The sequence below is a fragment of the Oncorhynchus gorbuscha genome, linkage group LG19 (genome assembly GCF_021184085.1).
Source record: "Oncorhynchus gorbuscha isolate QuinsamMale2020 ecotype Even-year linkage group LG19, OgorEven_v1.0, whole genome shotgun sequence".
Classification (NCBI taxonomy): Eukaryota; Metazoa; Chordata; class Actinopteri; order Salmoniformes; family Salmonidae; genus Oncorhynchus; species Oncorhynchus gorbuscha.
In genome coordinates this window covers 34,652,735-34,669,829 of record NC_060191.1, presented here as the reverse complement: position 1 = coordinate 34,669,829, position 17,095 = coordinate 34,652,735, and the positions used below count along the sequence as shown (strand labels likewise).

Here is a 17,095-nt window from a genome sequence, read left to right as displayed (position 1 = left end):
GTGTGTGTGTGTGTGTGTGTGTGTGTGTGTGTGTGTGTGTGTAATCATGTGTCTCACCTTGTTGCTCTGACTCTTGTTTTTCAGCCCAGAATGTGACGGTGGATGAGATTCTCGCTGCCTACAGACAGGCCTGCGTGAAACTCAACTGTAAACTCATCCCCAAAGTGCTCAAACAGATGCAGGTAAACCTGAATGAAATGCGCACAGATATAGATAGAAAAATAATTCTCCATGCCACTACTTCAGTAGCCTAATAACAGCACTGAAACACCGGGCATAATTCAGGCTTTAGAGTCTTGTCATAGAGCTAGATTAGGCCTACATCTGGACTTTAAATCCCCAACTCCATCACCACCTCATCGAAATCTGGTACCAGTGGAACCCTCTCACACCTCATCACTCCTGGCACACAATCAAACATCACCTGATCTCAAACCACCCCGCTGGGGCAGCTCACTCACACCCACCATGGGGATTGTCATGTTGCTAGCTGGGCTTTGCTGACAGCAGCAGGGTGGTTTATGTGCGGTCTTTCTTGTTTGTTGATGTTTGTTTTTCTGTTTGCAAGGTCATGTGTGCTCTAATCCCTAAGAATAAGGAGTTCCTGAGATCTGCTAGGGAGTGCCTCTTCTGTTTAAATATATATATATATATTTATATTTTTTTTTAAAGCAGTATATATATATACTGCTTAAAAAAATAAGGGGAACACTTAAACAACACAATGTAACTCCAAGTCAAATCACACTTCTGTGAAATCAAACTGTCCACTTAGGAAGCAACACTGACAATAAATTTCACATGCTGTTGTGCAAATGGAAAAGACGACAGGTAGAAATTATAGGCAATTAGCAAGACACCCCCCAATAAAGGAGTGGTTCAGCAGGTGGTGACCACAGAGCACTTCTCAGTTCCTATGTTTCCTGGCTGATGTTTTGGTCACTTTTGAATGCTGGCAGTGCTTTCACTCTAGTGGTAGCATGAGACGGAGTCTACAACCCACACAAGTGGCTCAGGTAGTGCAGCTCACCCAGGATGGCACATCAATGCGAGCTATGGCAAGAAGGTTTGCTGTGTCTGTCAGCGTAGTGTCCAGAGCATGGAGGCGCTACCAGGAGACAGGCCAGCACATCAGGAGACGTGGAGGAGGCCGTAGGAGGGCAACAACCCAGCAGCAGGACCGCTACCTCCGACTTTGTGCAAGGAGGAGCAGGAGGAGCACTGCCAGAGCCCTGCAAAATGACCTCCAGCAGGCCACAAATGTGCATGTGTCTGCTCAAACGGTCAGAAACAGACTCCATGAGGGTGGTATGAGGGCCCGACGTCCACAGGTGGGCTTGTGCTTACAGTCCAACACCGTGCAGGCATTTGTCATTTGCCAGAGAACACAAAGATTGGCAAATTTGCCACTGGCGCCCTGTGCTCTTCACAGATGAAAGCAGGTTCACACTGAATACATGTGACAGAGTCTGGAGACGCCGTGGAGAACGTTCTGCTGCCTGCAACATCCTCCAGCACGACCGGTTTAGCGGTGGGTCAGTCATGGTGTGGGGTGGCATTTCTTTGGGGGGCCGGACAGCCCTCCATGTGCTCGCCAGAGGTAGCCTGGCTGCCATTAGGTACCAAGATGAGATCCTCAGACCCCTTGTGAGACCATATGCTGGTGCGGTTGGCCCTGGGTTCCTCCTAATGCAAGACAATGCTAGACCTCATGTGGCTGGAGTGTGTCAGCAGTTCCTGCAAGTGGAAGGCATTGATGCTATGGACTGGCCCGCCCGTTTCCCAGACCTGAGTCCAATTGAGCACATCTGGGACATCATGCACCAATGCCACATTGCACCACAGACTGTCCAGGAGTTGGCGGATGCTTTAGTCCAGGTCTGGGAGGAGATCCCTCAGGAGACCATCCGCCACCTCATCAGGGGCATGCCCAGGCGTTGTAGGGAGGTCATACAGGCACGTGGAGGCCACACACACTACTGAGCCTCATTTTGACTTGTTTTAAGGACATTACATCAAAGTTGGATCAGCCTGTAGTGTGGTTTTACACTTTAATTTTGTGTGCGATTCCAAATCCAGACCTCCATAGGTTGATAAATTTGATTTCCTTTGATAATTTGTGTGTGATTTTGTTGTCAGCACATTCAACTATGTAAAGAAAAATGTATTTAATAAGAATATTTCATTCATTCAGATCTAGGATGTGTTAGTGTTCCCTTTATTTTTTTGAGCAGTATACACACACACACACACACACACACACCCGGTGCCTCGAACTTGTTAATGTGTGAGTGGGCATTGTTTGGGTTCGTTCAGTCGAAAGCCTGTTATGCAGAGACTTCCCTTTTGTCTTGGCGACAGAACAGGAATGAATGGGGAAACATGTGAAGGGCAGAACAGGGGGAGGGCTCATGATTGGATAACCGATTATGACACGGACCGTGCCAGTTTGTACTTGGCTTATTGCTGTAATTATATTGTCCAGTCTTTTTCCTTTCCGTTCATGTGAGAGGTCAACCAATGCAGCATTGAGACCATGATATTTGCTTGTAAAAAGAGCAATCACAGATGGAATTAGTAATGTATTGATGGATGGAAATTAAGAGCAAGACCGTGGCACAGACATAAGTAGCATAAGAGGGGGAAGGGGAGTGAGCGACCCTCCTACTGTAAGTTGCCACGGTTACCTGCCCAGCCACCCCTGCACTCCAGCATGTCTCTGTCTGCTGTGCCGTGTCATTAGAAAGTTTGTGTGAGTATTTACGGAAGTGCTTACTCTTCAAGACCCACCCCAGAACTCTGGCCACCCATCCGTCCACCCTTAACACACTCACGCTTACGCCCACACATGCACACAGACATTCCAACAATTCTCAAACACACCCTTGAACAGTACAAACATACACGCTTAAGCTAAAGCAGCCCACTATCAACATTCTGTTGATGGTCAATAGCCTTCTGTTGATGGTCAATACACACCCCCTTGCTTGCATACAGAAGTATAGGTGGGTTTCAATACCCACAGTATCTTCCTAAAGCCTCCTCAGCAGGTTAGTCTTTCTCTGTTGTGTGTCTTGTCTTTGCAAGACAATGGGCTTCAGGGTGTGTGAATGTGGGATGGCAGTAGGAATCTGCAGTGTGTGAGGATGAGCTCATATGGACGAGTCACTGAGGGTGAGTGACAGGCGGGCTGGTAGCAGGATGTGGAGTACAGGGACATGTTATAACTGTCGGATGTTTGCAGTTGCGCTGTCACTGCCCACACACAGGACACTAGGGCTGGGCGATAGGGCATAAAGCTTTTTTCAAACTTATGGGCAATTCGCGATGTATCTCGATTTTTATGACGTTTTCTCTAAGCTTTGTTGTATAATTAAAAGTCAAATCCACTGCATTTAAAACAATCTATTGAATTCAGAGCTCGTGAAATTATACCTAGGCTGAATATATGCCTTCCACATCCTTAAGACCCACTAATAATTCAATTATTTTATCAAAATATTATTATTATTATTATTATACCTGCTTTTTTTGCAAAAATCACTGATCTGGCTTTCAGGTATGTCTTTAAAAATGACCTTTTTGTTAGGGGATCCCGAGTGGCGCAGCAGTGTAAAACACTGCATCTCCGTGCTAGAGGCTACACTACAGACCCTGGTTCGATTCCAGGCTGTATCACAACCGGCCGTGATTGGGAGTACAATAGTGCGGCACACAATTGGCCCAGCGGCGTTCCGGTTTGGCCGGGGTAAGCCATCATTGTAAATAAGAATTTGTTCTTAACTGACTTGATCAAGTTAAATAAATAAAAATATTTCACAAGCTCTGAATTCAGCTAACAAGGCAAAACCTTTGAATAGTTATGAACACAACCGTCTGTCCGTCTCCAACTGTTTGAACAGCATGCTAGCCTGTCCACTTTGTTCAGATGTTGAAATCAAGTGGCCTATCTTATTTCTCAGAATGAGAACGAGTTGCCAATTCCTTTATATAATAGTTTTGTGCTTATTGCACAAACACTAAACAGCTAATATAACAATCTTTATTTGACCAAAATGATGCTAGCGTAACGTGGTACTGTAATGCGCGCACAACAAACTGAGCATTCATTTTTCAGAGTCAATGTTCATTGGAACATCTGTTTTTAGTAGTATCTGCTCTGCTTGAAATTTGAGTTGAAACAACCTTTCTAACCATACCCTGTTTAACTTCTCTATTACAGTAAAATAATGTCTCCATGTGTTTCTGTGTCCGTATGACTGATTCTGTTGGACCAAACCTCAAATGCAAATAGCGAGTTAAAACCATTTGTCAGAGCGGATGGCATGAGCTCAAATTTTTGGGAGAAAGAGGCGAAGCGAGAGGTTTCACACCTGCCAAAATCTGTCCACAATAGTCCCTATGCTCTTATTTTTAACCTAAGCTTGTCGCCTGCTTTCCTGCCTTTGGGACAACGACTCCCGTTGTTCTGGCAGAGACATGAGCATCTCTTTATTATATACAGATCTCTGGTGTAAATGGGAAGGTGTACATTGCACAGAAAGGAGCGGACGAGACCAGAAAGACAACATGAGAACACTCGGACATAAATGCTCATAATTTTTTTTTTTTTTACATGTTTTGGGGGGGAATATCGTGCCAAAACATACATTCAAATGAATTGAATTAATTTCATATATTGCCCAGCCCTACAGGGGACACGCACTGTACAAACACACATGTTCCTGGTAGAAGAATTTCCTCCCCTTCCCTCTCAACCCTTGTATTGTTGCCGGTCTATCCCTCCTGCAGCTCTCTCTACCTCGCTCATTCCTCGCAAAAAAAACTTGCTCAATCCACCTTCTCTCTCTTTTTGCTCTATCTTGCGAGTGTGGATTTGTGTGTGTGACGTAGGTTCAGGGAATCTCCCATCACCCCACTCAGGCTGTGTTTAGTCATTGGCGAGAGAGGGGGTGACCTCACGCTCACTTGTGGAAAGACTCATCACAGCGCTTAGCTGGCCTTCTGCTCGGGCCTTAAATAAAGCCTGGGTAACTTTCCACTGTGGGGTTAATAGCTAGTGAATACACTGTCGTCAGTGTGTTGGCTACTGGTCTGCTCTGATCCACTATGGCACAGTTTTTCTGCTTAGTCATCCTCGGGGGAGGGGAAACGGCTGTATAAACAGACCCATCAAACAAAATGGCTTCCCAGAAAGAGGAGTTTTTAGTGCCCCCCCCCCTGTAAATGCACCCTTTATTTAGTGTGTTTTGTGCATGTGGTGTCCGGCCAGGGGCCTACAGGTTAACTACATTAAGTTTGTGTGTTTAAGGGACTCTAGCCTATTCGGTGGCTGTGTGTAATGCCTGAGCCTCAGTAGCCCCAACCAAAGCCCTCAGGGTCTGGACGCTTGGCAGCCCTGTCACATTTCTGCCTCTTCTGCTCCCCCTCTGCACAAGGACATTGAATCTCCCTCTGTCACACATACCCATACTGTACACGCACAACTATAGATCTATACTCGCATGTACACTTACTCATAAGGACACAGATATTGACTTTGGCATACTCATGACTCATTAAAGTGTGTAGGCCTACACACACATACTCATTATTCAGGTACAGACATACCTACAGCCACACAGTCCTATTGTTTCTTGTTGTTGATGCCCTGTGCACTGCCGTATCGGGTTGCCTTTCCATAGTTCCTCCCTCACCCCTCTGAGACACACACACACACACACACACACACACACACACACACACACACATGTGTATATATATACATATATACACTGCTCAAAAAAAAAAGGGTGTGGGACTAACTCCCTATGTTTTTCCATCAGAAGACTATCATCGATAATGTAAAAAGCCATACTGAAGTTTAACAAAACAGCTCACACAATCTTTTTATCATAAATTTCTCTGCCAATCATCAGTAATTTCTGTAAGTTCCATGTTTGTTGAATGTCCTTCCCTATAAGTGTGCTGAAAGTCTGTTCTCAATTAGTTTACAGTAAAATGTAACCAGTTTCAGCAAACTAGGCATATGTCACAGGTCACTACTTCACAGGAGAGCCGTTTTTATATAACCTTTATTTAACTAGGCAAGTCAGTTAAGAACAAACTCTTATTTACAATGACGGCCTACCAAAAGGCCTGCAGGGACTGGGAGAGAACACTACATAAAGAGAGACCTAAGGCAACATAACAACATGGTATCAACACAACATGGTAGCAGCACAAAACATGGTACAAACATTATTGGGCACAGACAACAGCAATACATCACGCAAAGCAGCCACAACTGTCAGTAAGAGTGTCCATGATTGATTCTTTGAATGAAGAGATTGAGATAAAACTGTCCAGTTTGAGTGTTTGTTGCAGCTAGTTCCTGTCGCTAGTTGCAGTGAACTGAAAAGACGAGCGGCCCAGCGATGTTTGTGCTTTGGGACCTTTAACATAATGTGACTGGCAGAACGGGTGTTGTATGTGGAGGTTGAAGGCTGCAGTAGATAACTCCGATAGGGGGGTGTGAGGCCTAAGAGGGTTTTATAAATTAACCTCAACTCGTGGGTCTTGCGACGGGTATACAGAGATGACCAGTTTACAGAGGAGTGTAGAGTGCAGTGATGTGTCCTATAAGGAGCGTTGGGGGCAAATCTGATGGCCGAATGGTAAAGAACATCTAGCCGCTTGAGAGCACCCTTACCTGCTGATCTATAAATTGTCTCTGTAATCTAGCATTGGTTGGATGGTTATCTGAATCAGGGTTAGTTTGGCAGCTGGGGTGAAAGAGGAGCGATTACGATAGAGGAAACCTAGTCTAGATTTAACTTTAGCCTGCAGCTTCGATATGTGCTGAGAAAAGGACAGTTTGCCTTGGACTGTTTTCCAAAACAAACAGGGAGCAAATAGAAAGGTCATTGTTTTTCTGCTGTCGTCTGTAGTTTCTCACACTAATGGCTGTCTGGCTGGGTTATGTTCAACTCAAAGTTGCATCCTAGCAGTGCTTTGGGGCCATGATCCATTCTCAGCTATCTATCACTGCTGAACTTGAACAGACTTGGCTTTATTTTATCATCTGCATTTTTAAGTATTGACATTAACATACAAGCAGATTGCTCTAATGGTCTTGGTTGTGTAGGTCACATCCCTGAATTTTAAAATTTTACCTTTATTTATACAGGTTTTTTCTCATCGAGAAATTATTTTCCAAGAGAGACCTGGTCCAATAGCACTCCGGTGAACTTTGCTTTTGATACGAGGACACAGGTCTGTTTTAGCTAATGTACTCAGTGTTGGTTAACTGATGAGCAGCCAGCGAACGGTGGCGGGGGAGGTGAGGTTATTGAGTGCATGTTCACTGTGCCGTGTAGTGCAGCGCAGTGGGATTTGCTGGGGGGGGGGGGGTTAGTAGGGAAGCCACAGGTTTTGTCGGTGGGCTGGGGGAGGGTGGATTGGAATAACCCCCCCCCCCAGAGTGGGAATACAATTCTTTGAATGCAGCAGCATTGACACTAAACGTGCAGAATAGAATTGGTTGCTGTGGAGTGAGGACACTCACACGTCACGTAAACAGTCTTGTGGGGTGTATAGAGAGGTGACTGAGGGCAATATCTGCCAAAGGCCTCAATAATACACTGTAATCACAATGTGTCCAGCTCAGGTTTCATGGACCTGCTACATTTCAGATGGCAGTATTTCTCTTGTCCTTTGAACGCGTGCATTTTATTGCCACAAAATGGCTGCCCTGCATCAGTCAGGTGCATGTTTCAACCAATGTTCCCTCTAAAACTGCGTGTTTGGGCAGCAGCTCCGAGACTGCCGCACAGAAATATCAGCCCACAGAGAGAAGCACGAGATTGAACTTCACTCAAATTTCTAGAGCAGTGGTCACCAACTGGTTGATCGCATTCCTTGTCGATTGCCAAACATTTCTGTAAAAAAATTTTTTTTTAAAGATTAACTCCTTGTTCCTATTTATTTTTTATTTTGGGCTGTTGTCGGTAGGAGCACCCGATGCAGTTACCCTGTGTCCGGGAGGGGGAACAGTTGCCATTTTGAACCATTGCATGTGTCTGAAGATATAAACTCTGCCTTCCCAGGCCTACTGCTGGCCAATCAGATGGCACAGATGAACTGTGTCTACAGTAACGTAGCAGGTGCAAAAAAAGCTACAGCAAAAGTTGATACTTTGAGATTTCAAAACGTTTAAAACCATGACTAGAGACTGTCAACAAATGCAGCAAAGACATGCTGTTTTTACGAGTGAGTTAATGTTTAAGTTCTTACTCGGCACTGTCAATACTTTGTATTCAACCATTTTATAAGCCATAAAATGCGCGATCTTCCTATTTCCATTCAGCGCGACAAGCACTTGCAGCAGTACTGAATGAGTAGGAAAGTGTAGCTATAGGCTTGCGTTGTTGTTAGCAGCTTGGTCTTTTTTTAATATCGAGGAATATTTCACTTTTTCTGTTCACAACATGAGTTTGTGCATGAGACAGATAGTTTGCCAGCTGGAAGATGGTGTCCCTTTTTGGTCAGTGTCAGTGGAGGGCGGTTGAGTGGCAAACCCTCAGTCTGCTGCTGCTCTCCCTCCGCTGTGACTGACCATCAGAGGCAGGCACCATCAGCCCAGAAAAATAAAAATCGAATTATTTAAATGTATGCTCACTCTGCTGTGCTTCACAAGTAATACAACAACTGATCATGTAGCCTACCTCAAGTTTTGAAATATATATATTTTTAAGTGTCCCAAACAACAATGGCACTGGCAGGCCAATTCAAGCAAAGCCAATATGCTGTGATAATGTATTGGTCCTATATGCTTATTGCACAAACCTCATTGCTATTGTACTGTTTTTAATTGGTTAATACCTCTTGAAGCTAGGGGGCACTATTTTTATGTTTGGAAAAATAATGTTCCCAAAGTAAATGGCCTATTCCTCAGGTCCAGATGCTAGAATATGCATATAATTGACAGATTAGCATAGAAAACACTAAAGTTTCCAAAACTGTCTGTGCGTATAACAGAACTGATATTGCAGGCGAAACCCTGAGAAAAATCAAACCAGGAAGTGGCTTCTATTTTGAAAACTCTGTTCCATAGCCTCCCATTGCTCTATATCAACCAGATTCCTTTTCCTATCTCTTCCTCGAGGTGTTAACAGTCTTCAGACATAGTTTCGGGCTTTTATTTTGAAAAATGAGCCAGAACGATAACATCTCGTTAAGTGGTCACATGAGTTTTGCTCGCGCAACAAAGTTCAGATGGGTATTGCTTTTCCCTCTCCTACTGTGAAAGACATTTGCGTTTGATATATTACCAATTTATATATCTTAACAACCTGAGGATTGATTATAAAAACATTTGACATGTTTCTGTGGACATTACGGATATTATTTGGAATTTGTCTGTGTTGTGGGTAAGCGTCAAGAAGTTAATGTTGCATAGGCTTACGTTTAAGTCATGTTCAATAATAATAATAATAATAATATGAGTGGTAGATCTCGGATTGCATTTTGACACCTTGATCTTGACTCAGAAAAGGTTGGTGACCACTGTTCTAGAGTTTTCCCTGTTCACACTGTCAACATTTCCCGTTGCCCTACATTGGATAAAAGCAGAGACACAGAGTTACAAAATGGTATATCATACACTGCATTTGAGGAACAATGGGGAATGTAATTTTGCTTTGAAAGTTGATAAACATGTAAGCTCACTTTTGAGAAAATGGCCTTTGAATATTTTGGGACCTACTGGAGAGCTCTTCTTTGTCTACACCCTTCAGCATCAATCGTACCTTAAGCTTTAGCCCCCGCCCAAACTGACCAGTTTACTCGCCCTAGCATAGCTGTTTAGGCTGTTTTTCAAGTTATCCAGAGTGTTGGTGACTAACTGCTGCTGGCAACAATTTTAATTACATTTTTTGTTGCCAACGTTTACTGACACCGGCCATATTCAACGAGTGTTGAGCGTTCTTAAATTAATCAGTTATTCTGCGCTCTGTCACACTCAGACGAGAGTGCTCTGAAATCGGAGTAGATGGCCAGACTGAATTCCCGAACGCACCCGAAATGGTGCATTGTGGAGTCGTTTTGTTAAGACATGTACCTAGCTAGCTAAACAGTGAACCATGACCACAACTCATGACGTTACTACCCTGCATGAATCTGCAGGTAGCTAACCAACTTTTATCAACAGTTTTTGCATTGACATTCTATTGAAATGCTTACTTGCATAGTGGAGTATTTTTGTTAAGACATGTAGTTTAGCTAAACAATGAACCATAATCCCAACTCATGACGTTACTACCCTGCATGGATCTGCAGGTAGCTAACCAATATCTGAAAATGTAGCTAGCTAGACTATCTTACCCATATACATCATTCATTGATGGACATGTCTCCTTTCGGATGCCATTGTTGGCCTTAGTTTGAGAACACCTGTCTCCAGATTACATCTTCAATCTCCTTAGCTATCGTACTCAATTTCCATTGATTTCAAAACTCTGTCCTCCAGAAAGTGGAGAGCAACACTTATGCAGGATTACCTAGACATAATGACTAACTCAACTAGACAGAAGTGTGCTACAGTATATGGCAGACCAATCCAAACTCGTCTGTCAGCATGTCCAGCCCACTCATTATCTCAGCCAATCATGGCCAACAGGAAGGTTGTGGTCTTTTTCTGTGGCTAAACCAACTAGGCTCGTAATTTTAACAATTTGACTCATATTTACAGATGGCATACATGCAAGTTCACATGTTCAAGAAGGCATTTTGATTTAAAAAATCAAGCTTACATTCAAACGGCACTCCTGTGAAGTAGTGACATGCGCCTAGTTTCCTGAAACTGATCACATATGGGTCTGTACCATTTGATTTGAACGAGACTGTGTTTACAGCATGAGCAGTCATGAGTAGATGCAGCTCTCGCTTTGATCTCAAAAACAAGCGCATGTAGCCACGTGTGCACATGTTGTTCACATCCTTTGCTAGTTAGTGAGTTATTAGCCCAGTTATAGATCATTTGTAGTCTGCAATAAGGGGAGTAAAGAGCTTCTTTTTTTTTGTTTTAAAGGGGCAATGTTGTATTTCGAGACACGGGCTTGAATAAGCTGAGTAGCCAAGAGGCAGAATGTAGCATAATTTGTTTGTCTGTAATAATGGTATGTGAATAATGCATTTTATTCTAAGTGGTTTCTTGCATCAGTCAGTCACCTTGTCTGAAGGACAAGTGGATAAACAGGTTCATTTCAAGCCCTGCATTTTTTTTTTGTCTCATGGAATGAAGGCCTACGTTGAAGACCAAATATTGGCTGCTACCGTAGGCTGAATAACATATCAGCTTTTTCCATTGTTTTTGATGGGAGGCCACTATGGTAGGCCTACATTATGATCAAATAGCCACAGTAGCCTACATTGCCTACATTGCCACCTACATTGCCACTGTTTTAAGCTGTAACTTAAGGCAAGTACAGCGTCCGTGTTCACAGTAAACGCTCGCTGGAAGTTGCACAGAATTTTCACAATGTTCAAGTTTGCGCTCAGCAGACAAATTTGCTCAGTGCTGGAAAAAAGAGGGAACATTGGTACACACACACACACACACACACACACACACACACACACACACACACACACACACACACACACACACACACACACACACACACACACACACACACACACACACACACACACACACAGTGTGTGAACGGGAGGAATCACCCTGTACCAATGTGGAGATCTGAGACATGTAACAGAAAGACACTGGATATTATTATTGGCACTCTATCATACTATATGACACTAGTCCAGATAACAGAAGAAATGCTTTGTCTTCCGTTTTCCTGTCTGTTCAGGCAGGTCTTGGCTTGATGTTGTATCCTGCTGATATAAGAGTGCACACACACACTTTAATCCCATTGAGCAATCGTATTTTACCGATCTGTTCTTCGTGTCAACGGTTTAGGTCTATGTACACAGGAGCAGTTTTTCATTTACATTCAAATTAGAGGTTGACCAATTTATGATTTTTCAATAATGATTATTGGAGGACCAAAAAAGCCGATGCCGATTTTATTTATTTGTAATGACAATTACAACTACTGAATGAACACGTATTTGAACTTAATATAATACATCAATAAAATCAATTTAGCCTCAAATAAATAATGACATGTTCCATTTGGTTTAAATAATGTAAAAACAAAGTGTTGGAGAAGCAAGTAAAAGTGCAATATGTGCTATGTAAGAAAGCTAACGTTTCAGTTCCTTGCTCAGAACATGAGAACATATGAAAGCTGGTGGTTCCTTTTAATATGAGTCTTCAATATTCTCAGGTAAGAAGTTTTAGGTTGTAGTTATTATAGGACTATTTCCCTCTATACCATTTGTATTTCATTTAACCTTTGACTATTGGATGTACTTATAGGTACTTTAGTATTGCCAGTGTAACAGTATAGCTTCCCTCCCTCTCCTCGCTCGAACCAGGAACACAACGACAACAGCCACCCTCGAAGCAGTGTTACCCATGCAGAGCAAGGGAAACAACCACTCCGGGGCTCAGAGCGAGTGACATTTGAAACGCTATTAGCGCGCGCTAACTAGCCAGCCATTTCACTTCGGTTACACCAGCCTCATCTCGGGAGTTGATAGGCTTGAAGTCATAAACAGCGCAATGCTTGACGCACAACGAAGAGCTGCTGGCAAAACGCACAAAAATGCTGTTTGAATGAATGTTTAAGCGCCTGCTTCTGCCTACCACCGCTCAGTCAGATACTTAGATTCGTGTATGCTTGTATGCTCATTCAGATTATATGCAACGCAGGACACGCTAGATAATATCTAGTAATATCATCAACCATGTGTAGTTATCTATTGGTTATGATTGATTGTTTTTTATACGATAAGTTTAATGCTAGCTAGCAACTTACCTTGGCTTACTGCATTCGCGTAACAGGCAGTCTCCTTGTGGAGTGCAACGAGAGAGAGCCAGGTCATTATTGCGTTGGACTAGTTACATTTACATTTACATTTAAGTCATTTAGCAGACGCTCTTATCCAGAGCGACTTACAAATTGGTGCATTCACCTTATGACATCCAGTGGAACAGTCACTTTACAATAGTGCATCTAAATCTTAAAGGGGGGGTGAGAAGGATTACTTATCCTATCCTAGGTATTCCTTAAAGGGGTGGGGTTTCAGGTGTCTCCGGAAGGTGGTGATTGACTCCGCTGTCCTGGCGTCGTGAGGGAGTTTGTTCCACCATTGGGGGGCCAGAGCAGCGAACAGTTTTGACTGGGCTGAGCGGGAACTGTACTTCCACAGTGGTAGGGAGGCGAGCAGGCCAGAGGTGGATGAACGCAGTGCCCTTGTTTGGGTGTAGGGCCTGATCAGAGCCTGGAGGTACTGAGGTGCCGTTCCCCTCACAGCTCCGTGGGCAAGCACCATGGTCTTGTAGCGGATGCGAGCTTCAACTGGAAGCCAGTGGAGAGAGCGGGGTGACGTGAGAGAACTTGGGAAGGTTGAACACCAGACGGGCTGCGGCGTTCTGGATGAGTTGAAGGGGTTTAATGGCACAGGCAGGGAGCCCAGCCAACAGCGAGTTGCAGTAGTCCAGACGGGAGATGACAAGTGCCTGGATTAGGACCTGCGCCGCTTCCTGTGTGAGGCAGGGTCGTACTCTGCGGATGTTGTAGAGCATGAAACTACAGGAACGGGCCACCGCCTTGATGTGAGTTTAGAACGACAGAGTGTTGTCCAGGATCACGCCAAGGTTCTTAGCGCTCTGGGAGGAGGACACAATGGAGTTGTCAACCGTGATGGCGAGATCATGGAACGGGCAGTCCTTCCCCGGGAGGAAGAGCAGCTCCGTGTTGCCGAGGTTCAGCTTGAGGTGGTGATCCGTCATCCACACTGATATGTCTGCCAGACATGCAGAGATGCGATTCGCCACCTGGTCATCAGAAGGGGGAAAGGAGAAGATTAATTGTGTGTCGTCTGCATAGCAATGATAGGAGAGACCATGTGAGGTTATGACAGAGCCAAGTGACTTGGTGTACAGCGAGAATAGGAGAGGGCCTAGAACAGAGCCCTGGGGGACACCAGTGGTGAGAGCGCGTGGTGAGGAGACAGATTCTCGCCACGCCACCTAGTTAACTGTAAGATTGGATCCCCCGAGCTGTCAAGGTGAAAATCTATCATTCTGCCCCTGAACTAGGCAGTTAACCCACATTCCTAGGCCATCATTGAAAATAAGAATGTGTTCTTAACTGACTTGCCTAGTTAAATAAAGATTAAATAAAGGTGTACATTTTTTTAAAATCTGTGTCCAAAAATACTGATTTCCGATTATGAAAACTTGAAATCGGCCATTCCGATTACTCGGTCGAACTCTAGTTCAAATGCGTAACCTTTTATGTGATCAAAGTCAAGTCTGTCTGTGTGGTGACATTTTCCTGCTGTGTCGTCTGTCTGAATGATTGGGTTTGTGTATTTGACTGAGGGTTGTTCTGTTCCACTGTGTTTCTTAGGAGCTGAAAGACCTAACTCATCGAAACGAATGCCTGGACCTTAAAGGTAAGCCTATAGTAAGACACACGCATACAAAAACACGCACGCACACTACCGGTCTTACTTTAGGTGGAACTGTGTGTCCCTCCAGGTGAGAAGCTGGACTATAAGGCGTGTGAGTCCCTGGAGGAGGTGTTCAAGAGGGTCCAGTTTAAAGTGGTGGACCTGGAGCAGACCAGCCTGGATGAAGATGTATGTTTGTCCACACTCTTTCCCCCTCTTCTCCCTTCCTGGTTTTCCCCTACCATCTTCCATTTACCATGTCTCTTCAACTCTTTCTCATTATTTTTTTCCCCTCCTTTGTCCCTGTCCTGTCATTCCCCCTCTGTTTTCCTCTCCCTCCCTCCCTTTGACAGGATGTCTAGTGTTTCCCAGGGTCGTGTGATTACTCTAGAACTCTGAGTGTGAACACTATTCGAGAGGGGTTGGGTTGAGACAGACGGACAGACGGTCAGACAGAGCTCTATTGAGTCTGACCACTTATTTCCTCAAACAGATATTTGTAGGCTTGGCTCGATGAGCGGATGAGAGACGCACACACACACACACGGTCAGACACAGACAGACAGCTCTACTCTAGAGCAGAGGGAGACAAACCGACGCTGCTGAGTCTGACCAGTTATTTCCTTTTGTAGACTTGGCTCCATGAGCTACTCGCTCATGTACAGTAAATGCACACACGTGTTGTCCATGCTTGCACAGACTATACTGTAGACCTACACCTTTATACATTCATGTGTGCATGCATAGATGCACCGACAGTACTGAAGAGATACGTCACGGTATAAATGCAGGCACACCCCCACACTTGAGTACCACACTCACTGACTGCCCTGAAAATGTTACTGAACTGACTAGGTTGAGCTCATTTACCTTTGTTTCAGTGGCACTACCACTGAGTTTCTCCCCGGGGAAGAGGGTCGTGGTAGGGTACGGGTTGGAGAGAGGTCTAACTTGGGCGACAGAGGGAAAGGCAGCAAAAGAGTGGGTGGATGAGAGAGGCAGTGGTTGCGACAGAGCCATGGACCAGCCCAGTCGCTCTAGTGTGTTCCAGCTGCCTCACGTCATCAGGCTCACTGTTAATGAGACTTACTGGGCTGTCCTCCATTCTTGTTCAGGTAGTGTTGTAGCTACACCAGCCAGTCAGGGTCATCCATCAGGACTTATTTGTTTAGTTTCTTTACTTTTGGATGGTCCTCGGTCATGGTTCTCGTCAGAATCTGGTTGTCTTAGCTTATTTAATTAAAGACAATGTTCAAATCAAATCAAATCAAATTTATTTATATAGCCCTTCGTACGTCAGCTGATATCTCAAAGTGCTGTACAGAAACCCAGCCTAAAACCCCAAACAGCAAACAATGCAGGTGTAAAAGCACGGTGGCTAGGAAAAACTCCCTAGAAAGGCCAAAACCTAGGAAGAAACCTAGAGAGGAACCGGGCTATGTGGGGTGGCCAGTCCTCTTCTGGCTGTGCCGGGTAGAGATTATAACAGAACATGACCAAGATGTTCAAATGTTCATAAATGACCAGCATGGTCAAATAATAATAAGGCAGAACAGTTGAAACTGGAGCAGCAGCACAGTCAGGTGGACTGGGGACAGCAAGGAGCCATCATGTCAGGTAGTCCTGAGGCACGGTCCTAGGGCTCAGGTCCTCCGAGAGAGAGAAAGAAAGAGAGAATTAGAGAGAGCATATGTGGGGTGGCCAGTCCTCTTCCGGCTGTGCCGGGTGGAGATTATAACAGAACGTGGCCAAGATGTTCAAATGTTCATAAATGACCAGCATGGTTGAATAATAGTAAGGCAGAACAGTTGAAACTGGAGCAGGAGCATGGCCAGGTGGACTGGGGACAGCAAGGAGTCCTCATGTCAGGTAGTCCTGGGACATGGTCCTAGGGCCCAGGCCAGTTGAAACTGGAGCAGCAGCATGGCCAGGTGGACTGGGGACAGCAAGGAGTCATCATGTCAGGTAGTCCTGGGGCATGGTTCTAGGGCTCAGGTCCTCCGAGAGAGAGAAAGAAAGAGAGAAGGAGAGAATTAGAGAACGCACACTTAGATTTACACAGGACACCGAATAGGACAGGAGAAGTACTCCAGATAAACAAACTGACCCTAGCCCCCCGACACATAAACTACTGCAGCATAAATACTGGAGGCTGAGACAGGAGGGGGGGGTCAGGAGACACTGTGGCCCCATCCGAGGACACCCCGGACAGGGCCAAACAGGAAGGATATAACCCCACCCACTTTGCCAAAGCACAGCCCCCACACCACTAGAGGGAAATCTTCAACCACCAACTTACCATCCTGAGACAAGGCCGAGTATAGCCCACAAAGATCTCCGACACGGTACAACCCAAGGGGGAACCCAGACAGGCCGACCACAACAGTGAATCAACCCACCCAGGTGACGCACCCCCCCAGGGACGGCACGAGAGAGCCCCAGCAAGCCAGTGACTCAGCCCCGTAACAGGGTTAGAGGCAGAGAATCCCAGTGGAAAAGGGGAACCGGCCAGGCAGAGACAGCAAGG

General features: G+C 44.9%; 1 protein-coding gene across 7 annotated transcripts in view; it reads left to right on the top strand.

Moving 5' to 3' along the window:
- Positions 1–17,095, top strand: part of LOC124004831 (protein phosphatase 1 regulatory subunit 37-like) — a 67,081-nt gene that overhangs the window by 30,928 nt on the left and 19,058 nt on the right. For all 7 annotated transcript variants that reach the window (XM_046313651.1, XM_046313653.1, XM_046313649.1 and 4 more), the window contains 3 exons: positions 85–182; positions 14,526–14,571; positions 14,657–14,757. In XM_046313651.1, the coding sequence (XP_046169607.1) occupies positions 85–182; positions 14,526–14,571; positions 14,657–14,757 (245 nt within the window). The remainder of the gene's footprint in view (positions 1–84; positions 183–14,525; positions 14,572–14,656; positions 14,758–17,095) is intronic.